Genomic DNA, 24,235 nt, shown 5'->3' with positions numbered 1-24,235 from the left:
CGATATGTTCAACCCTGCTCGGGCGGCAGGTGGTCCAGCCAGCCAGCTCCACCGTACGGATCCCACCCCCAAGACGGTGACAGAGGGTTCCTCCCCATGTTCTGCTGCGGTGCTTGGGTCTGCTTGTGGCAGCAGGGCAAAGACCCTCTTCAACTTGGGCATCAGATCAGACAGGCCTACACAGCACCATTGCTCACTATCTCCAGACTTGGGGAAGCATGATCCAAGGGAACTTTCTGTGTCTCCAGGATGGACTGTCAACTGGCAAGCTCGGACTCTGAACAGAGGACATGACCTTCACGGGCCCTGTCCACAAACACACCCAGGTCACCCACCCCTGAACCAGCACCCGGAGCTCCCCCACATCTGCACCTTGCTTTGTGGATAGGGCTAGCATCTCGGCGCTTTCTTTAATACCCCCACATCCAGTGGATCACTGCACCTTTCACCCTCAGACACAGCCTGGACAAAGGGCTCAGGCTGGGCTCCCATCGCCACAACTATCACTTCTGGTAATCCCACCACTGCAGGGCCACACAATGGACATGACTCAGGCACACGGCTGTAACAGCTGAGTATTTCTCCCCCACAGGAAGCTCCTGTACCTCAGGGCTGCTCTCTACTTCAGATGATGGGTGCCCCTACTTTTCTTTCTGTAAGCCTTCAGGTGCCCTAAGATCTCCATCTCGGAGGAGGTCCTGCCTCTGCCACACTGGCCCACTTCCTGGCCCCGTTAGGTCAATTTTTAATCTCCCCAGGGTTCATCTGGGCCAAGGTGGCCTTGATGTTTTATTTTTTGCCTTCTTACCCTCAGTACGGGCCTCAGCCCCCCACCCCGGCCCAAGACACACTCTACCCTGCAATTTAGGCATCCTGGGCACCGAGGTAGAGGGTGTAGCCAGGATTCTAGGGCTTTTTTTTCCTGAAAGTGCCCGACACTGCAACTGGATACCAAAATTGCCCTTGGTGTCCCTCTCCCACACCACCTGCATGAACAGCTGATGTTGAAACAAAAGGACATGACAGAGGCTGCTCTCCTGAAGACTTGAGTGGGATTGGAGTAATATCTGACGGCTCATCCCCCAGAAGGGGGAGATGGAGCTCATCAGGCATGAAGGGAGGGCCGTTGGAGAGTATTACCCATTGTACTTCATGGGTCCACTGGCAGGAAAATCCCACCCACCAAGATCACCTTATTCAGGTCGCAGCCTGCTCGGTCTTCAAGAAAAACACAGCCTTTTCTGACATCCTTCAGACTGCGACAATGATTGAAGGAACAACAACCCCAGACATTGCCTTTACACAGCTATCAATACTTATGTCAGGCTGCACATTACATGCCAGGAGTGGATGAAGTAGCAGCTACACTCGTTTAGCTCAACTGAGCACCCATATGAGATTGATTTGTCATTTTATTGTCACAGCTTTCCTCACTTTCTACAACTCCACTAATTTTGGTGTTGTCTGAAAACTGATTCCACCAACTCATCTACATTTATGTCCAATCATTTAAATAGATGACAAGCAACAGAGATCCCGACAGAACACCACCAGTCGTAGATCTCCAGGCAGAGTAAACACCAGTCCTGATCCTTTGATATTGTTTTACTTTCAATAAAGGTAGAGATAATTTTAGTGGGTAGTGCAGACACTGAGATCTTTTGACCGTTTCTTTCTTGCTAATTCTAAACCATGGTGTGGCTCTGAAAAAGTGTCAGATGGATATGTACAAGAGGAAAACAATTTGAAATCAGTGTTGGTTAATAATGCCTCATAACAAATAGCTTTTATTTTCAGATATTAACAGGACGTTTCCTGACAATGTGCAGTTTCGCAGAACCACTAACCCCTCCTTTCTGCAGCCACTTTTTAATGTTTTGGTGGCATATGGAAATCACAACAAAACAATTGGTTATTGCCAGGTATGCAAGATCTTTTCTTTAAGGGCTTTGTCCAGATCAGTGTTCAATGTCTAATCTTTAAAATCATGTGATCATAACTGGGTGCAGGTCATTCTCTACAATGTTCTTGCCAAAAAGAAACACCCAGGCATTTAAAGTAGTGCCAAGGTGACAAGAAGCGGGTCCGTATTGTGAGGAAAGATTGTAAAATCTGAATGCCATCCTTTGAAGGACAATACGATGTGCCATCTGTACGGGGTTTGTATGTTCTCCATGGGTTTTCTCTGGGAGCTCCGGTTTCCTCCCTCATTCCAAAGATGTACAGGTTTGTTGTTAATTGGCTTTGGTAAGAATTGTAAATTGTCCCTGGTGCGTAGGATAGTGTAGTGTACAGGGTGTAAACCTTGGTCGGCACAGATTCGGTAGGCCAAAGGACCTGTTTCTGCACTGTATCCCCAAACTAAACTAAACCAAACTTTAAAATTAATCAATGAGGAAATCTTTCCAGAGTATATAGAATATTAGAGGAGGGTAACTCAGTCCTCTTACTATTTCCAGTTAAATCTCAACCAACAAATAAGTGGAGAAGAGTACTGGTTAAGTGTACTAGATGTCCAAATTTAGATGGGAAATACCAGAAATATACATTTCAGACATTTTGGGAGTGTTAACTGTCGTCCCCCCCTAGATTTGGAGATCTTCACAAACCCTGTCCAGAAGTGTTTAGCACAAGGATCAATGTGAGGAGGAGGAGGAGTGTGGAAGCACGACTTGGATGTGATAGCATCTGTTTGATTCTGAATTCACAATGAGAAACTGGTTCATGTGCACACTTCTAAATGGCTCAATACTTTAAGCAACTGATCTAACCTATCCCGCTTAATGCTTTTGGCTTTTCTTAAATTTTGGATCTTGCTCTGTGTCTGTTCTTTTGACAGATGTTCTCGATGAATGGTCTTTACCGTTATTTTTGTTTATTGTCATAGGTCGCCTTGTTTTTCTCTGAAACCTTAACAGTCATACAGCATGGAAATAGGCCCTTCGGTCCAACTTGTCCACACCGACAAACGTGTGCCATCTACATTAGTCCCACCTGCCTGTGTTTGGCCCATATCCCTCTAAACCTATCCTACCCATGTACGTGTATGTTTCATAAATGTGCGATAGTACCTGCTTCAACTACCTCTTCCGACAGATCGTTCGATATGCCATCCACCTTTTGTGTAAAAAAAGTTACCGCCCGGGTTCCTATTAACTCTTTCCTTATAGTAACTCTTTCCTTATAGAAAATAGTAAAGAATGTGTATATTGGGGGATGTAAATTATTTTCTTCCCATCCATGGAATAGAGTAAACTGTGGCCCCAACTGACCCTGTGAACAGATGATGAAACATCTCTTAAGGGGCAAAGAGCTATTCAGCATGGAACTGGACACTTTGGCCCACCTTGTCCATGCCAGCCAAGTTGGCATACTGGGCTAGTCACATTGACCTGCATTTGGCTCAAAGCCCTCAAACCCTTTTTATTGCTTTTAGGGGCAGCACAGTGGTCCAGCGGTAGAGTTTCTGCCTTATAGCGCCAGAGAACTGGGTTCGATCCTGACTGTATGGAGTTTGTACGTTCTCCCTGTGACCACGTGGGTTTTTCTGGGTGCTCAAGTCTCCTCCCACACTCCAAAGATGTACAGGTCTCTAGGTTATTTCGTTTTTGGTAACATTATAACTTGTCCTTAGTGTGTTGGATGGTGCTAGTGTACAGAGTGATCGCTGGTCGGCCCTGGACTCGGTGGGCCAAAGGGCCTGTTTCCGTGCTGTGTCTCCCAAGTCTAAAGTCTGGATCCATACCTATAAAATGTTTTTAAAAATTGAAATTGTATCTGCCTTCTAACTACCCTCAGTGAAAAAGTTTCACCTGAGGTGCATCTTAAATGTTTCCCCTCTCATTTAAGCACATGTCCTCTAGTTTTAGAATCTTCTACCCTTGGAAAAAGACTGAGCATTCACTTTATCCATGCTCTGTTCACTTTATCGTGCCCTCTATAAGGCACAGTGTAAATGGTAGTTGCAATTTCTGGTCTCCTCCTGGGCAAATTATATTTCAACCTCCATGAATCCAAGAGTGGGTTGGTTTTGGAATATATGAGGTCGTAAGTATAATCGTAAGCTCTATTTATGCTTAGTGTGGTTTAAATTTTGTTTGCCCAGGAAGTTACCAGAGCTACAAGTGTTCTTGTGGTTTCCTCCTGTTATTTTGATGTGAAGGAAATGTTGTTTAATGATTATGCACAACCTTATCTTTCTTAAATGTGCTCTATGTAGGAACTGAACTATTTTGAGCGTTGTGATCCTTAGAATAGCTTCAATCATCAAAATATATTTGCTAAGTCTTTGTTTCTCATTTTTGGGGTGAGCCTTAACCTTCTCAACTCAATGTGGAAGTCCTGATGGTACTATTTTGGAGAAAATCCAGGTAATTCTGTGAATCCAGAAAAATCTTGTGTCCTGTTTTCTGTCGGACTTTTAAGTCAGGTTATCAAATCATTCTTGCCTTGTTTGTCAAATCTTGGGTATTTTTCTACAGTTAGACCCTCAAAACTTTTGCCTTGGAATGTGCTTTGAGAAAACAGTTTATATTGCCCTCACTCTTGCCTGGTAGAAGGAGTTTCATGATCAGTATTGCCTGATTGGTTTTTGCAATAAGAAAACTACAGAAGAACACAAATTAGTACCCACAAAATTTTAAATATGGATAGACACAAAATGATTTGATATGGACTCTAATCTCGATGCAATGAGATCAGTCGCTTGGCTAAGGAGAGCCCTCTAATAAGTGTAGAGAGAGGAGAAAGGAAATGACAGATGAAATAATTCTTCAACCATATTCCTTGATTCCCTTCCTGAGCTTTACTCTGGGTTTTAGTGTGGAATGTTGCAGCTTTGTAACTGATATTGATTCCTACATTTACCATTTGTCATTTAAATCGTTTATTTTTACTGTTTATAAATGACCAAATGCCGAACCATGGAGATTTCCAAACAAAATATCTAAGGAACTATCTCTTATGTCCAGACTTTTTACAGAAAGTCTGATATCTAGAATGGATTGTTCTTCATGGAATCCAATAGTATCAGTGAGCTGTTAATGGTGGGTAGTGCATTGTGCAGTGAGAAAGCTGGTGTGCTAGTCTTCATTGCGTGATACGAAGGCAGGTATGTTCACACCCAACATTACTGCACATTTCATGCACAGCTCCACAGCACCAAAATTCTGGCATTGAAAGCTACAGTAAAGGGAAGCCTGATTGATGGGTAATCATGATGGTGTGTTTGAATTTGTAACAAGCACCAGTTAGAAGAGCAAGTGTGTCGACAGTTAAGATTAAACTTGAACGAGCATGAATTAATTTTGTGCAGGATTGAAATGGATAATGTGAACAATCCACATAATACCTCTAGGAATCTGTATGATTTCTGACCATCCATCTGATAATTGACACACAACACAGACAAAAGAGCATAATCATCTTCTGTCAGCCCCGTTAACCCATTTGACTTGTTCTTGCACTATCAAAGATAGTTGCTTGGTTCTTTCCATCCCTCCTGCTGCATTCTCTGCACCATAAAATTACTTTTCTCTCTTTCCCAGTTAAAGAAGTGTTCTCAACCGTAAATATTTAACTGATTCTCTCACTCTGTCTCCACAGGTACTGCCTGAACTGCTGAGTTGCCAGCATTCATTTCAGATTTCCAGCATATGTAGTTTTGTTTTTGATGTCCATATTGAACCTTCATGGTTTAGGCTGTTTCTTTCCTTTATCCACAATTAAATCTTAACCAAGTTTCTATTTTAACTTCTCATGGGTTTTATTTTTGTCAACATTTTCTTTTAGAAACTGTAACTTTTTGTTTAATTTGGGTTTTTTTAGGGAATGAATTTTATTGCTGGATACTTGCTCATAGTGACCAAGGATGAAGAGAAGTCCTTCTGGTTGTTGGACTCGTTGATTAAGAAGATAGTGCCAGGTATGCCAGTAGCTTGCAGATGTGCATATTTTACTGTGCTAGTATCATTCACACTTTTTGAACATTGGATTATAGTGTTCATTTGTTTTGACCCCATTAGGGGAAGGATGTGGTGGCTTTGGAGAGGGTGTGGAAGAGGTTTATGTCAAATATAGAATTTTATTGTCATACGTCCTGAAACACCAATGAAATTCTTACTTGTAACAGCACAACAGATATGTAAACCTATACTAAACAGAGAAAGTTCAGAGTATATTATATTATTTATGCAAACGGAAAAATAAATAGACCATAATATTGCAAAAATATGTCCCCAAGTCTCTATGGTTTGGAGCCTATTTGGAGGTTGTTGTGTTTAATAGCCTGATAGTTTTAGGCAGAGCTGCCATGTAGTATGGAATTTCCGTATTTTGAACGGAAATGCGATAAGAATACGGATGTATGGATTTGCTTTGTAAAATACGGATTTTTAAAATATCGGCCTGGCTTTCTGTTTCATCTTGCTGCTTAAAAAATGCAAGGATATAAAAAGTCATACTGTAACTCTAAAAATTATAGCAGATTAAATCTACTAGTATTTTAAATTTAAAGATCTGGTTGATTATTTTTGTAAGTTTTGATCTGCCTGTCCCGCTACAGGTTTAAACAGCACTGTCAATTTAGCGCATGGGAATTTAAACAAACAGCGCTATGGGTTCCAATTATAACACTACCAACTGGAGCGCTATTGTCTTTACACATAGTGCTATGGGCTTTACACACAGCGCTGTCACAGCATATTGTTCACAGACTGTTCGGGGAGGGAGAAGGAGTGAGAGGGAGAATAAGAGAGGGAGGGAGAAAAAAAGGAAGGAGAGAAGGAGGAAGAGAGGGAGGGAGGAAAAGAGAAGAAGGCAGAGGGAGGCTTCCAAAATGGCTTCTACATCATCAGCTGGTGCTAAAAGCAGGAAGCAGCCGTTCAAACAGAAGTATACAAAGAGATGGAAATGAATGCACTGCCAAGTAAGGTGCGTAGAAAACGTGTCAATTGGTAGCAAAGTTATGCATTCTTGTACTCTTACATCGGCATGACCACACATAAAAATGGCACCGCATAAAAATACTGATTTCCTCAGCAAATTACAGATTATCAGGTACTAGAATACTGAAATGCTCTGACAAAATTTGGCAGCTCTGTGTAAGGAAGAAGCTGCTCATGAACCCGGACGTTACAGTTTTCAGGCATCTATACCTTCTTCCAGATGGAAGGAGTGAAATGCGAGCATGGCCAGTGCGATGTGGGTCTCTGATGATGTTGGCTGCCTTTTGCGGCAGCAACTCTTATAGATTACTTAGGTGGTGGGGAGGTCAGTATCCGTGCTGGACTGGGCAGGGTTCACCTTTTGCAATCTTCTTCGTTCCTGGGTGTTCGAGTTGCCGAACCAAGCCGTGATGCAACCAGTCAATATGCTCTCTAATGTACACAAGTAGAATTACCAGAATTCTACATGGATTAGAGGGTATAATGAGAGGTTAGACAATCTTGAATGATTTTCTATGGAGCATCTTAGGTTGAGGGTAGATCTGGTAGAAGTATATAAAATTATCAGGCATATGAAGGGTAGTCAACTTCTTTCAAGGATGGAATTATCCATTCCTGTTTAAAAGAGATGTGCAGGGCATTTTTTTGTTTTTTTAATATTGAGGTTAGTGAGTGTTTGGAACATGCTGCCAGGAATGGTGGTGAAGGCAGATGCTGTAGTGCTGTTTAAGAGATGTTTAGATATGGAAGGATATGAATCATGTGCAGGCAGATAAGATAATCTACGTGTAGGAAGGAACTGCAGATGCTGGTTTACACCGAAGATAGACACAAAAAGCTGGAGTAACTCAGTGGGTCAGACAGCATAACTGGAGAAAAGTGGTATGTGACGTTTTGGGGTCAAAACCCTTCTTTGGACTGAGAGTCAGGGGAGAGGGAAATGAGAGATATGAAAAGGTACATGGCAAAAATGAATGCAAAAGGCAACGATGATCAAGGAATGGTAGAGCCCACGATGGTCCATGATGGCTATGGGGAAGGTAATAACGAGTGGTACAATCAGTAAAACTTAGCAGGATGACAGTGAAACTAGTGCAACGGCTACTGTGGGGTAGGGACATAGTGGGGATGCAAGGGTTACATGAAATTAGAGACATCAATATTCATACCGCTGGGTTGTAAGTGGAATATGAGGTGCTATGCCTCCAATTTGTGTTTAGCCTTGCTCTGACAATATCGGAGGACCAGGACCAAAATGTCAGTATGGGAATAGGAAGGGTGGTTAAAGTGTTTGGCAACCAAGAGATCGCGTAGGCCAAGGTGGACTGAGTGAAGGTATTCAGCAAAACGATCTCCAGTCTGCGTTTGCTCTTGCCCATATATGATTCCACACCTGGAGCAGCGGATTCAGTAGATGAGGTTGGAGGAGGTATGTGAGATTAATTTATGTTGGCATCATGTTTGGCACAGACATTGTGGGCCGAAGGGCCTGTTCTTGTGCTGCACTGTTTTATATTCATACTGCCACATGTAAATGGCAATGGATCTGGTTTAAACAAAACAATTTGAACAATTCAGCATTTCCAGACAAGTTCAAAATTTTCAAACAGGAGCAGAAATGCTGGAAATACTTAGCAGCCCAGGCTGCATCTGTGGGAAGAGAAACAGTAGACATTTCGGGTCAGCTCTTCGTTATAACTAGGAAGTAGACAAAATAAACTTGTAAAGTTGCAGGGAGGGCAGGGGAGGAGGATGTCTCCGAACGGATGAAACTGGGGAGACCAAATGAGGATAAGCTGTAAATAAGGTTTACTGGTCTGAAAGAACATGATCAGGTAGAGAGTGTGAGCATTGACAAGAGTATAGGGACTGTGAAATGCAATGCAGGACATACCCGGAAGATCAGGCTGTGCATGTCCTCCACTCAGTGGGGGGAGGAAAATGGAAATAAAAACAAACTAATTTACAGATGGATAACTGATGCAGACCAAGAAATCAGATTATTTGATGTTGGAGTTGAGCTATGTACCAGACCTGATTGTAGTGTGAGGAACCACTGGGGACTGATTCAGTTGGGGGTGGTCGGCTTCGTTAAATCTGGCTGTTCAATTCCCTACCCCTCCGGCTCTGCTAGATCATGAGTTTAACTTTCTGTCAAACCATTGGTACTAGTTTATTACTGTCACATGTACCAAGATACAGTGAAAAACTTTGTTTGCCAGCTATCCAGGCAAATTGTACTACATTTGAGTACAATCAACCCATACATAAGTATAACAAGTAATGCAAAGAGGAAAATACCAGAGTGCAGAATAGAGTGCTACAGCATTATAGTGTTACAATTTCAGAGAAAGTGCAGATAAAAATAGTCCGAGCCCCGGTGTGAAGATTGCGAGATCGGGACTACACCATTTGCTTGTAGTCTGGGGCAGAGCTGAGCTGAGTGGCTGTCAAACTTTTAGTATCTTCTGCCTGACAGGAAAGGGGAAATGAGGGTGCAAGTGGCCTTTGATTGTGGTAGCTGGTTTTCTGAGGCAGCATGGTGTAGATAGAGTTAATATGATGGTGGTGTGGGGTGGGTTGCAGTTAGTTCACTTGGTGGAATAGACAGTTGATGGAGGATGGCTGGTTTGTATGATGGACTGGATGTAGAGGCACTTCATTGTACTGGCACAGAATCCAGAGCACACTGACATGAAATGTCAATGGCAAATTGGATTAAAGAAATTCCCAAGGCTTTTTATGTGTACATTTGAAACAATTAATCAGGGACAAAATAAAGGAGGGAATTTATGTTAGGGATTGGAGGGTGTCAGCAAGGTACTAAAATGAGCAATTTGCATCTGTAGATGGTGGGGGAAAACGGGAGTACAGGGAAAAGTTGAATCAGTTGTCATCTTATTGAATGACAACACTTGTTCAAGGGACCAATTGGGGGGAGAGTTCCTTTCATAGCGTGTGGAGAGTCTGTGCTAGGGGTAAAGGTGTGGGGGGGCAGGAGTGTTGAGAAGGAGGGGATCGGGGATAATGCCAGTAACTCATTCACCGCTGCTGCGGTGCTCCCGATGCGGAGCCACCGCATTGTAGCCGGGGATAGAAGCAGCTCGGGTGGCTGCGAGCAGCCGCCGGGACCCAACAGCAGAACTGGCCGCCACTTCAGCACCTTCTGCCGGCCCACTCACCTTTGGCAGTGCTCTCCATCTGAACACCTCTCACCTGCCGCTCGCCGGTTTCGCTCATGTCAGCCGCTTCCCGCAAATCCTTAAATTCCCACAGCCGAGTAACCTTAATCACGCTGTCGGAATTCAAGGTTTTGCGGGAAGCGGCTGACATGCGTGAGACCGGCGAGTGGCAGGAGCGAGGTTTTTAGACGGAGGGCTGCCAGAGGTGAGCAGGGGCTGGCAGAAGGCGCTGAGGTGGCGGCCGGTTCAGCTGTACGGCCCGGCGGCCACGCAAAGCCACCCGAGCTACTTCAACCCCCTGCCTCAATGCGGTGGTCCGTGAAAGGAGCGTCGCAAGAGGGTTACTGGCATGATCCCGATCCCCTCCTTCACAACGCTCCTGCCCTCCCCGCAAATTTACCCCGGGCCAGATTCCCCAAACGCTGTGAAAGGAACTCTTCCTCCACCCCGGGAAATACCGTATTTAAAAACATATAGCACCAAGAAATGTACTTACCACATTAATGGTACACAAACTCCATTCTTCTCTCTTTGTTTCCTAAGATACTCTTCAGATAATGGCAATCCATATTTGAAAAACCCACCAAGAAACTAGCGCTGAGCATGCGCAGTACAGCAAAGGCAGAATTTCAGCTGCCTTCAGCCCCGCTTGTCATTGACGGCTTGAAGCAGCGCCGACGGCACCTGGGCTGCACAGACCTTCGCGTGTTACAAGTGCTGTGGATGGATGAAAGGCACGGAGAATTATGCCTACCTATGAGATCGATCTCTTAGATAGGCATAATTCTCCCATGTCTTTACTATTTATATTTAGTAATTACCATTTTATAATTTTAGTCAGGGTAGGCAGTGCCTACCTTGCCTACCCTGACGGCACGTGCCTGCCGGGAATTAACCTTGTAAACCTACGCTGCACTCCCTCAATAGCAAGAATGTCCTTCCTCAAATTAGGGGATCAAAACTGCACACAATACTCCAGGTGAGGTTTCACTAGGCCCAATACAACTACAGAAGGACTCTGCTCCAATACTCAACTCCTCTTGTTATAAAGGCCAACATGCTATTCGCTTTCTTCACTGCCTGCTGTACCTGCATGCTTACTTTCATTGACTGATGAACAAGGATCCCCAGATCCCGTTGTACTTCCCTTTTTCCCAACTTGACACTGTTTAGATAGTAATCTGCCTTCCTGTTTTTGCTACTGAAGTGGATAACCTCACATTTATCCACATTAAAATGCATCTGCCCACTCGCCCAACCTGTCCAAGTCACCCTGCATTCTCATAGCATCCACCTCACAGTTCACACTGCCACCCAGCTTTGTGTCATTTGCAAATTTGCTAATGTTACTTTGAATCCCTTCATCTGAATCATTGATGTATATTGTAAATAGCTGCGGCCCCAGCACCGAGCCTTGCGGTACCCCACTAGTCACTGCCTGCCATTCAGAAAGGGACCAGTTAATCCCTACTCTTTGTTTCCTGTCTGCCAACCAATTTTCTATCCATATCAGCACTCTATCCCCAATACTATGTGCCCTAATTTTGCCCACTAATCTATGTGGGGCCTTATCAAATGCTTTCTGAAAGTGCAGGTACACTACATCCACTGACTCTCCCTTGTCCATTTTCCTAGTTACATCCTCAAAAAATTCCAGAAGATTAGTCAAGCATGATTTCCCCTTCGTAAATCCATGCTGACTCGGACCGATCATGTTACTGCTATCCAAATGTGCAGCTATTTAATCTTTTATAATTGACTCCAGCATCTTCCCCGCCACCGATGTCAGGCTAACTGGTCTATAATTCCCCGTTTTCTCTCTCCCATCTTTCTTAAAAATGTGTGATACCATTAGCTACCCTCCAATCCACAGGAACTGATCCGGAATCTACAGAACATTGGAAAATTATCACCAATGCTTCCACGATTTCTAGAGCCACTTCCCTTAGTACCTTGGGATACAGACCATCAGGCCCTGGGAATTTATCAGTCTTCAGTCCCACCAGTCTACCCAACACCATTTCCTGCCTAATGTGGATTTTTTTCAGTTCCTCTGTCAGAGGATCGGGAAGGCAGCTACAACTCTCGCTTGCCTCATAACTCAAGTCAGAGGATCGGGAAGTCAGCTACAACTCTCGCTTGCCTCATAACTCAAGTGTGGACCAACCCAAAGCTGACAGTGAAGACAAAGATAGCAGTCTACAACATCTGTGTCAATAGCACACTGATGTACAGCAGTGAGACATGGACTACATATGCCAGACTGGAGAAAAGACTCAACACCTTCCACCTTAGAAGCATCCGCCGTATCCTGGCAAGACGGTGTCCAACACCCAGATCATGTCTTGCGCTGGCCTTCCCAGTATTTACACTCTACTCAGGCAGGGCAGACTACGATGGCTGGGTCATGTCCACCACATGGATGATGGCCGTATTCCAAAAGCCATCCTCTGGAGAGCTGACATCTGGGAGGAGAACTCAATTTGCTCGAGTAACTCAGCAGGTAAGGCAGCATCTCTGGAGAACATGGATAGTAGACGTTTCGGGTCACAACTGAAGAAGGGTCCTGACCCGAAATGTCACCTATCCATGTTCTCCGGAGAAAGTGCCTGACCAGCAGAGTTACTCCAGTACTTTACAACTTATGGTCGCAATGCTCTCCCTCTTTCCATTCACTATTCGTATTAAAGATAGCATTGTGGTTGTAAAGGAGATATGGCTGTCACAAAGTGAGTACTTAGTTGCATTGCTGTGCCTCTGAGTTCTTGTTTGAATTTGGAGCAACGGGATTATTTGCAGCTGCTGAGAGCATGTGATGGCCTTACAAGGCAACTGTTCTGAAATAACTAGCTGCCTCGTCTCAGCAGATTAAGGGCAAATTACAAGCTCAGCAAATCGCTTTACTGATTGAATGTGACAGGTATTGAGTTAGTCCCTTGCAGGACACAACAATAAACCCCGCCAACTTTTCACATTGTCAAAGCAAAGTAGCAATCAGCTCGTCGATGTGTTCATTTAATGTGTAAAATATAACCATGGGATTGACTACTGCAGGGGGAGTCACAAGCTTGTTTCCAATTATTGTGATTATTTTATTGAATGTGCAGTCTGCTGCACAAAGTGTGTAGTGTTTCTGTGACCGAAATCCATGATATTGACTGATTTCATTCAGCACAGAGTTCAGAGATGGGCTATTTTCTGCAGCCATGTGAAGCAAATTAAAGCCATCACGTGCAACCAGGCTTGGTGTGATGGTTTAGAACAGGGTTCAAGCAGGGCACTCGCCCCCCCCCACCCCCCTCCCCCCTCAACTTCTGTGATAGGATCACAGGGTGGACCCATTCCTCCCACATTGCAAGAGATACCATCAAGGGGATCATTGAAAATCAACTGTGCTAGGTTTCCCCCACCACCTACCCATCACAACAAAGGGCAGTAAAAAATGCATTTTGCCTGAAAACCGGCAGCATCGTTGGTCTGCACTTGCCTTTGAGATGGTCATTTATTTTGTAGACACAGCATGGAATCGAGCCCTTCGGCCCTCGAAGTCCACACCGATCGTCGATTACCTGGTCACGCTAGTTCTCTTTTCCCACTTTCTCATCCTCTCTCTACACACTGTGGACAATTTACAGACGGCATTAACCTACAACCCCACAAATCTTCAGGATATGGGAAGAAACTAGAGCATCCAGAGGAAACCCATGTGGTCACAGGGAAAATGTGCAATCTGCACATTCAGCATACGAGGTCCGGTTTGAACCCAGGTCTCTGGCACTATGAGGCGGTGGTTCTACTAGCTGCGCAACTGCCGCAACAGGGTTAAGTGATCCTACAAACAATTTTCAAAGCCCCGTGCTCCTCTATTGTGTCATGGAAGGCAAGTCAATATACATTTACATGGTGAGCAGGGGGCACGAGCTCCAAGAACATCCTGGCACCATGGGTGTTGGACCCCAATTTGAATATCCACGGTATGAAGCTTTTGTAATTATTTTGGTTCAGAACGCCGTGGCCAAATCATCTTCACTTCCTCCAAAAGCAGGGCTGTGGAGTTGATACCCAAAACACCCAACTCCTTGATTTCTTGTGTATCCGACTCTGACTGCGACCCCTAGGTACAGGGTATAATAATTCTAAATCTGCTATGATGACATTACGCAAGATGGCATTTCATAAGAACTACATGAATCATCAGGCTACCTTTTAAACACATGTCCTTAAAGTTTTGAGTCTAATGGTTGTAGCTATGCTATTGTGGCTTTTGTATTGTTTATTCTTGAAAAAAACCCATCATTATGCTAAAAGAAAGAAGAAAATTACATATAGGACTATGACAGAATGAAAATTCCATTGAATTAAATAAAAATGATAGAAGTATTACTCCAAAATGTATTAAACTAAGGCTACAAGTATGAGCTAAATAGCTAAATTCTGACAAAAAAAAATCTCAAGTGCAATAGAAATTAAAAGTAAATGCACAGGTAGTTGGGTTTGCTATTAAAGTACATACCTAAAATGTATTAATAACGTCCTTAGGAACAGAATCGCTTGTGCCAGATCCTCTTTCATTGAAGTCCTTGAATGTGATTTAATTATTTTCAGTGCGGAGAACAGTCTCTCCACGCAGACCTGTGGGTGGTATGACTGTTACTATCATATCTGCAAATTTTACTATTTCTGGATAAGCAGGGATGACTTCTTGTACTGTAAGTTTAGATGAGCGATCACATTTCTCTACTTCTTTTAAACCACCAAAAAAATTGCTTAAATTCCAATATTTAACATCAAAAGGATTCCTTCGCACATTCAAACAGGAACGCATTGCTCTCTTCAATTTTATCTGAATATTTTGAAAAATCTGACCATCATTTGAAGAGGATGAGAAGGATTTGGCACTTCCTTCTTCATTTTGTGGTTCTGACTTTTCAGATAATAGCCCTTTTAAACAAACTACATCACAGAGGGTCACTTTTGCTTTAGCAATTTGATCATCGCTCAACAAGATTCGGTTCATTGGATCTATGTAGCCTGCCGCTAACAAGATCTGATTTTCAAGTAGCAGACCCTCTCTTCTTCATTGATGGCACAATTTCTTCAGCAATGAATCCAACAGCTTTGGATAGGTGAAATATTAACTTTTTCTACTCCCATAAGATGGTAACAGGAGTAAAATCCTCTGCTTGCAGCTTTTTGATGATTGCATAAGGGTGAGCAAGCAGAGCTTCTAATTGTGATACCAAAGTTTGTGATAACTAAGTTTGGGATGAATGGTGGCTTCCATTTTAATGAACATGAACTGCCCATTAAGAGTTTTTTAAGCTTTTCCTTTTCATTCTTGGCTTCTTCAAGTATAAGTTTTCTGATACTCTCCCTTGCCAGAGAAACTCCTAGTTTCTTAGTTATTTGTCCATTTCTCGGGTGGAAATAAAATGTGCGGTATGTATAAAAAGTGGGATTTTTTTTCCGATTTACGTAGTCTCTGAAATTTATCTTGTCAGACTCCAGCAGCACCAAAATTACTCTGACTCGGCGATTCCGACTCCATAGTCCTGTCCAAAAGTCCCTGTTGTCACAGGTACCAAACTTCAGGTTATTCCATTCCCTTCACTAATTCAGAAATAGCTAATAACAGCAAAAGCTTTGGGATCTGTAGTGCTGAAGACATGTTTCAGAAATGGTGGTGCTGCTTACCAAGATGTTCCAGTGCCCCTGCACATTTAGAATATATTCAACAGGTGGAAAATGCCCCCAGAATATCCTGTGTGCAAAAGTAAAGTAAAATTCAACCCACCTCATTGTTTTGTTTTAAAGGAACAGGTGGTGTCAGGACAATGCTTGCCAGTAATCTGTTTATAGATATTCGGTTTGGAGTTTGTCAGCATCATTTTGCTCTTTGCATCATATTACCCTTGGTTGAAAATGGGCAAAATAAGTAAATTGTTGAGGTGAGGTGAGAGAGTCTGCCCTTGGAACAATGTAGTCTGTATAGCAACAAGGCTCCCTGGCGAAACATCAAAGGACAACGCCATTGAAGGGCCCTGCCACACACAAAGGAACAGGCAGTTTCTGTTTTCTTCTTCGACCTATGTTCACTGTGCATACAATCCTGCGATGCGGCTCTCAAGAGAGCCATTTAATTTTCAGATATGCCTGGTCTGCTCTAGAATGCTGAGGGCAAGAATAGAATGAGGTTAGACAAAAAATGCTAGAATAACTCAGCAGGACAGGCAGCATATCTAGAGAGAAGAAATGGGTGACGTTTCGGGTCGAGACCTTTCGTCAAAGCTAGATCAGTCTCTTGCCTAGAGTAAGGAATTGAGATCCAGAGGAGATTAATTTAAGGGGGGGAAGATTTAATAGGAATCTGAGAGGTCACTTTTTTTACACAAAGGATGGTTGACGTATAAAAAGATCTGTCGGAGGACATAGTTAAGGCAGGTACTATTACATGTTTATGAAACATTTAAACAGGTACATAGGATAGGTTTGGAAAGATAGGGGCCAAACAAAAGCAGATGGGATGTGTATGTCGGTGTGCGTATGTTGGGCCGAATAATCTGTTTTCCATGCTGTATGACTCTGACTTCGATTAAGTCTACCTTCAACCTCTGATGTTCCGGAGAAAACAATCTAAGTTACCTCTCCCTGTAGCTGAAATCCACTAATCCAGGCAGTATTTGGGTAAACCACCTCTGCACCATCTCCAAATATTCCATACTGTTCCTGTAGAAGGGTGACCAGAAGTGCACACAATGCTCCCAATGCAGCCTAAACAAAGTCCTATAGAGCTGCATCATGAAGAGTTCAAGTAATGCTTGAGCATTGCACAGACCAGTTCTAACAAAATGTCAAATAACTTCTGTTCAACATTCAACAGCGCTCCTGTTATTAAAAAATCCTGCCTTCCGCATCCTGGGGTTTACAATTGACCTTAAATTTAGCCGAATGTCTTGTATATTGGCTACAAGTGTAGATCAGAGTGCTTTTCCTTCATCTACAAGGCACGTCAGGAGTGTGATGAAACATTTGACTTGCTCTAAAAAATCTTGATGACAGTTCCCAAACACTTAACATCTGCTGTTTAAGAGGGAACTGCAGATGCTGGAGAATCGAAGGTTACACAAAAAAGCTGGAGAAACTCAGCGGGTGCAGCAGCATCTATGGAGCGAAGGAGATAGGCAACGTTTCGGGCCGAAACCCTTCTTCGTCTGAAGAAGGGTTTCGGCCCGAAACGTTGCCTATCTCCTTCGCTCCATAGATGCTGCTGCACCCGCTGAGTTTCTCCAGCTTTTTTGTGTAACCTTCTTAACATCTGCTGCCTTGTGCAGCGGGTGCCTGGAAACGTCACATGTAAAGTTCTCCTTCAAATTGCATCTGTAAATATTTGTACCAGTAGTTTGTGACCAGTGATCACATTTGCTTTTTATTCCTCCGTTATTTAATTGACTAAATTTAAGTATTTATGGGCCCAGCTAGATGTGAGCACCTAATTCTAAATCATTAGCCCAGGCCACTGGATTAACAGTCTAGCATCACAATCACCTGCAACCTTTTATTATGATAATCCACATCAAATTGTTAAATTGCTAATCAGATCTAAAGATAAAGTTTGCAGATTAAAAGAACATGACCTTGTCTCCACACAACATGTATTAGATTGCCACTCGCTGGAGAATGTTGCAGCAATGCTCCACCCACTGCGACACAATAAACCACTGGTTTTCAGCAGGGAGGGTCCTGGTGAGGAACACTGAGCCATCCACATACACGGAATGGTGAGATCCAATTAAGTAAAAAAATGTGGTTGGTCCACTCAAACAGGGTTGGTAAGACAGATTCCTGTTGTAAGTGTGGATAAATTGGGGGAAGACCCACAAATGAAAATGAAAAGAATGAAATAATAGAAAAACATCCTGGAAATACTCTGCAGGTTGGATATCATTGGTTGAGCAAAACAGTTAACTTTTCAGATCAATGACCCATCATCAACATTAGAGATTTAGATTCCTCTGGTGCATCGGTTAGTGTTGCTGCCTCACAGCTCTAGCGACCCAAGTTAGACCCCGACCTCTGGTGCCGTCTGTGTGGAGTTTGCACATTTCCCCTGCAACGGTGTTGCTGTTGGAGTCATTTACAATAATCAATTAACCCAAGTATGGTTGGTAGCAGAAAGAGTCTTGACGGTCTTGTGAGAGAATAAATTGTGAGTGCAGCGAAACTGAGAAGGGGATGGGATCGATGAGATTGCTTTAGGAACCAGTATGGAGCTATTGGTTGATTGATTTCCTGTGTCAAAATAGTTCAAGTTCAAGTTACATTTATTGTCACATGCACCAATTGGTACAGTGAGATTTGAGTTGCCATACAGCCATATGAATAAATAAGAACACAATACACAATAGAATTTAACATGAACATCCCCACACAGCAGAATCAACGTTTCCCACTGTGAGGGATGGCAATAAAGTTCAGTCATCTTCTACTTTGTTCACCCATGGTCGACAAGGGAAAGGCTGACACTGAGCAGAGAGGTCCTCCTGCAGTTTTATAGGGCCCTAGTAAGAGCACACCTGGAGTATTGTGTGCAGTTTTGGTCCCCTAATTTGAGGAAGAACATTCTTGCCATGGCGGGACTGTCATATGCTGAGGGAATGGAGCGGCTGGGCTTGCATACTCTGGAGTTTAGAAAGATGAGAGGGTATCTTATTGAAACATGTAAGATTATTAAGGGTTTGGACACTCTAGAGGCAGGAAACATGTTCCCGATGTTGGGGGAGTCCAGAACCAGGGGCCACAGTTTAAGAATAAGGGGTAAGCCATTTAGAACGGAGACGATGAAACACTTTATCACACAGAGATTTGTGTCTGTGGAATGATCTGCCTCAGAGGGCGGTGGAGGCCAGTTCTCTGGATACTATCAAGAGTGAGCTAGATAGGGCTCTTAAAAATAGCGGAGTCAGAGGGTATGGGGAGCAGGCAGGAACGGGGTACTGATTGGGGATGATCAGCCATGATCACATTGGATGGTGGTGCTGGCTTGAAGGGCCGAATGGCCTACTCCTGCACCTATTCTCTATTGTGTGAGCGGGTGAGTGAGTGGGTAGGTGTGTGGGTGTGTGTGAGTGAGTGGGTGGGTGAGTGTTTGGGTAAGTGTGGGTGGGTGAGTGAGTGGGTGGGTGAGTGAGTGGGTGTATGAGTGTGAATGAGTGAGTGGGTGGGTGGGCGAGTGAGTAGTTTAGTGTTGTTTTGTGCAACCTGGACTAATGGATTGACTGATCACCTTCTCAGATTTCCCTGAAAATCAGTGTCTGTGCATCAGAGCACACAAGTAACACAACAGAAAACAAGGTCACAACTCCAAATTCCAATGGATATTTGGCAATAATTCGAGCTATATCAATGGTTCATAACTTTTAAGGAACTTTGAGTTGACAGTTGATTTTTCTGCTGTGCAAAACATGATTTTCAATCAAATCTGAGATGGTGACCAGCCAACCTTCTTACTTACTTATTTGGTACAGAATCAAATCATTCAATACCAAGCAATTTATATACAAGTCTCCGATAAACCATCAATGTTTGCTGGATTTTGGTCCTTGAAATTGGGATTTTTGGACCTTGAAAATCCTTGAATTTATAGCTGTTCCAAGTGTACGAATCCTACTTATGGCCCAGTATTTTATGTAAAACTAATAATTATTTTCCCTGCGTCACTTTGCGGAATCTTCAAATTGCACCTTTTGCGAACATTCAGGACCAGCGGACATTCAAATGAGTGATCCAGGGGGTGACATTTTTTAACAAGCAAGGCAGTCTGATTCATAAAGGACACAAGAATTATTTCAGTGATCATTGCGCAGAACTTAGAATATTTTGCTTAAGGTTCCTTCATTTTTGAAATGCTGCTTGCAAAGGACATGTTTATGTTTCCTGCTGAATCTTTTATTTCTTCCTTTGCCAGATTTTTACAGTCCAACAATGATCGGGCTTAAGACCGATCAGGAGGTTCTGGGTCACCTGGTTAGGTTAAAGGTTCCTGCAGTGGCTGAGTTGATGGAACAGCACAGCGTGATGTGGACCTTGGTAGTCTCACGGTGGTTTATCTGTTTGTTCATCGATATTCTCCCTGTGGAGGTAAGTTTGTGAAACAGGACATCTTTGTACTGCGGTACCATGCAGTTCAGTTTTCCATACATACATGTTTTTTTCTCCTAAATGATTGGATCATACTTAAAGCTTCAACATGTTTGTTTACCTGTTTAGCTCTGTTTGGAGTGAGCAATTTATCTTGGAGAAACTTTGTTAGTTGCATACTTAAATCTTGTTTTTAAGGTGCTGTGGATAAGGGGCGCTAGTACAACAGTGTCAGCCTTTCCCTTGCCGTCATCCTGGGTGACTACACTTGCACCGTCTCCACAGTTCATCTTGGAACTTACTGCAAATATTTTTATATTCATTTAACAATCACAAGATAAATTGATTTTTGCAAATGGCCTCATCCCAAATTGTACCTCTGTAGCTTAGTTCACAATAGTTGTGTACTACGAAACTTAGTATTATAGAGAATCGGGTTGTAAAGACAAGAGTGTCATTGGGAAAAGGAAAGTAGACAAATGCTGGAGAAACTCAGCGGGTGAGGCAGCATCTATGGAGCGAAGGAATAGGTGACGCTTCGGATCGAGACAGGTTAGAGACCAGAGAGTTTGACACTTGCAAAAAGGTATTTTTCGCCATAGGACTTTTAAAAATGAATGTCTTTTTAATTGATTTTTGTTCCTGCAAACTAAAAATATAAAAGGTTGTTTAATAGAGTACCATTGCACATGTGTCAATAAAAGTTCTTGTCAATTTCAATAACCACTCGTGATTAAAGAGGCAGCTGTGCTCTTGAGAGACATGGTCTCTCATTACTGCAGGGAGGTAGCATTGAAACTTTTTATCAGACATTCTTTTTACCCAAGACGGCTTTTTTTCTGCTTGCCCATTTTGAGTACGTTTTAAGTGGTTCTATAGTTTACTCAAAATCATGTTATAACCAATTTGTCCCTTATAATATGAATAGTATTCCCTAATTAATCACTTGTTATATCCAATTCTCAGTATGGAAATGCACGTTATAGCAGATCTGCCTGTACATCTACATATTTATGCTGCTTCACAGTAACCAGTTTAAATTAAAAAGTGCCACGGTCATATTTTTGTGTGATTGGATACTGTGCAATATAGACGCGGGTCAATCCATAACAGGCTGCTTCTGATGCTGGTCCAGCTAAGTACAGCTGTTTAGTTTAGAGTTTAGGGATACAGCATGGAAACGGGCCCTTCAGCCACTGAGGTCACACAGACCATCTGTTCACACGAGATCTAAATTATCCCACTTTCTCATCTACTTCCTACACGCAAGGGAGAATTTCACAGAGGCCAATTAAGTTTCATATCCACATGTCTTTGGGATGAGGGAGGAACCCAGAACAACAAAAGGAAACCCACACATAGGGAGAAAGTGCAAACTCGACACAACATCGGAGGTCGAATCGAACCTGGATCTCTGGCACAGTGAGGCAGCAGCTCTGAAACTTGTGTCTGCCACACAGAGATTGCTGCTCTATTTGTCACACCAGCTCATTTGTCACGCAAGCACAACAACCTGGCTCTCAACACCAGTAAAACCAAGGAAGTGATTGTGAACTTTGGAAGGGGTAGGATAAGGACCCACAATCCTGTTTATATCAATGGACAATGGTGGAAAAGGTAAAAAACTTCCTGGGCGTGCATATTTCCGAAGATCTTTTCTGGTCCCAGCACACTGATGCAATTATAAAGAAGGCACATCAGCGCCTCTACTTCCTGAGAAGATTACGGAGAGTCGGTATGTCAAGGAGGTATCTCTCGAACTTCTACAGGTGCACAGTAGAGAGCATATTGACTGGCTGCATTGTGGCCTGGTTCGGCAACTTGAACGTCCAGGAGCGGAAAAGACTGCGGAAAGTTGTGACCACTGTCAGTCCTTCACCATCTGACCTCCCTACCATCGAAGGGATCTATCGCAATCACTGCCTCAAAAAGGCTACCAACATCATCAAAACCCACACCAACCTGGTCACACACTCATCTCTCCATTGCCATCAGGAAGAAGGTACAGGAGCCTAAAATCTGTAACATCCAGGTTCAGGAACAGCTTCTTCCCTACAGCCATCAGGCTATTAAACACAACATCAAATATGCTCTTAACAATAAGTTTATTATTATTATTGCACTATATCTGTTTATTTATTGTGTATATATGGTCTATAGACTCACTGAACTTTTATTTTGCGTTTTGTATTATGTTTACATATTCTGTTGTGCTGCAGCAAGTAAGAATTTAATTGTCCCACCTGGGACACATGACAATAAAACTTTTGACTCATGCTTGCTGCACTCATAACCTTCAGTAGCGTATCCTTTTCAAGCATATCTGGACTGGAAATTTCTTTCTTCACCCTGACTTTGCCTTTCAGTTTATGCTCATAATTAGCAGGTCAAAGTGGTCAGACTAAAAGTGACATGGTATCGTCTAGTCAACAAGAATCTGCTGAGACATTCAACTCTTGGACATTGGAATTCTTGGCACTCAAAGCAACGTTTCCAAGTCTCTCCCACTTTTGGATATTTGCCATTGGTAAATTTGTGCTGCCATTGCAACCCTGTTTCCTCTTTTTTGCCCTCTACAGCTACATAATATCATTAGAAGTTACTGTAAATTGTAGGGAAATTATTGAAAAATAAGTCTGAGGGACGATAAATCTACAGAAGAATCTTTGAGATGAAATATTAACCCTTTCTCTTTCCATAGATGCTGCCTGGCCTGACAAGTGTTTCAACATTTTCTGTTTTTATTTCAGATTTCCATCATTTGCAATTTTTTAAATCAGTATTAATACACCTTATTGTTATACCCATTAGCAATTTTAGAATGTAAGAGGTATGTTTAGTAAAGGGCCTGTCCCACTTGCGTGTCCTTGGCATGCAAATTACGCGACCTCGTGGTCGCGTTGAGCCGCGATTGTCCGGCGAAGGTCGGGCGCGATTACATGCATACGCACAGCCGTCTGGAGCGTGTGACGTCATTTGAAGATGGGCACAAAGCTGGAGTAACTCAGCGGGACAGGCAGCATCTCTGGAGAGAAGCAATGGGTGACGTTTCGTGTCGAGACTCTTCTTCAGTCTGAAAAGAAGGGTCTTGACCCGAAACGTCATCCATTCCTTCTTTCCAGAGATGCTGCCGGTCCCGCTGAGTTACTACAGCATTTTGTGTCTATCTTCAATTTTCTTGGCCCCGCTCTGGGAGTAGAAGTGGGGGCGGATCCGGACCGCAACGGCCGTGAGCCCCAGGCCGAGCTCGGCGATCGTTTGCCTGCTTCTGCTGCTGTTGAAGGTGAGATGTTGCGTCGCGCCAGGGTCTTGAGCCTGTCCCACTTTGGCCATCAGTTCCGCGACACGCCATTGGCGCGCAAAGATTTTGTTCAATACAAACATTTTGGAGCCCCGCGCGATGTCGCGCACAACTACATACCCCTCCGCGCTTCTAAGTGGGACCGGCCCCGCATGGCCATACGATGCCCGTACGCCTCAACGTGACCACGAGGTCGCGTAATTTGCGTGCCAAGGACACGTAAGTGGGACAGGCCCTTCAGTTCACAGAAGACACAAAAAATTGTGGTGTCATTTTAGACTACAGAAAGATATTGATGAGCTGGTAAATTGGGCTGATCAATGGCAGATGGAAATTAATCCTGAAAAATGTGAGATTATGCATTTTGGGAGGATCATTTTATATTTTGTAAGAACATTTTAACACGATGTGAATGATCTTTTGGATATTGGCTAAACAGCTATCATAATCAAAGACGTCCCGTCCTGTTCATTCCTCACCCTCCCTGCTCCATCAGGGTGATGAAAGCTATTTCCACAGTCCAGATGTACTTGAATAAAATGGGGTGCACTGCTGAAAGTTATGAAATGCAGCAAGCATGATCTGTATACAGAAGATACAGAAGCTTGAAACCATGCACTTGTGGCGCCATCATGTGGCCGAGCCACTTTGGTCTCGAACAGTCGTTCCAC

At 43.3% G+C, this 24,235-nt stretch overlaps 1 protein-coding gene across 2 annotated transcripts in view; it reads left to right on the top strand.

Annotated features, from left to right (window-relative positions):
• The window catches only part of grtp1a (growth hormone regulated TBC protein 1a), a 48,006-nt gene that overhangs the window by 10,425 nt on the left and 13,346 nt on the right, over positions 1–24,235 (top strand). For both annotated transcript variants that reach the window (XM_055644706.1, XM_055644705.1), the window contains exons 4-6: positions 1,798–1,922; positions 5,827–5,923; positions 20,091–20,263. In XM_055644706.1, coding sequence (XP_055500681.1) covers positions 1,798–1,922; positions 5,827–5,923; positions 20,091–20,263 — 395 coding nt within the window. The remainder of the gene's footprint in view (positions 1–1,797; positions 1,923–5,826; positions 5,924–20,090; positions 20,264–24,235) is intronic.

This window comes from Leucoraja erinacea, chromosome 13 (genome assembly GCF_028641065.1).
Source record: "Leucoraja erinacea ecotype New England chromosome 13, Leri_hhj_1, whole genome shotgun sequence".
Lineage (NCBI taxonomy): Eukaryota > Metazoa > Chordata > Chondrichthyes > Rajiformes > Rajidae > Leucoraja > Leucoraja erinaceus.
The sequence above is the reverse complement of the archived record's forward strand: the minus strand, read 5'-3'. Positions and strand labels throughout refer to the sequence as shown.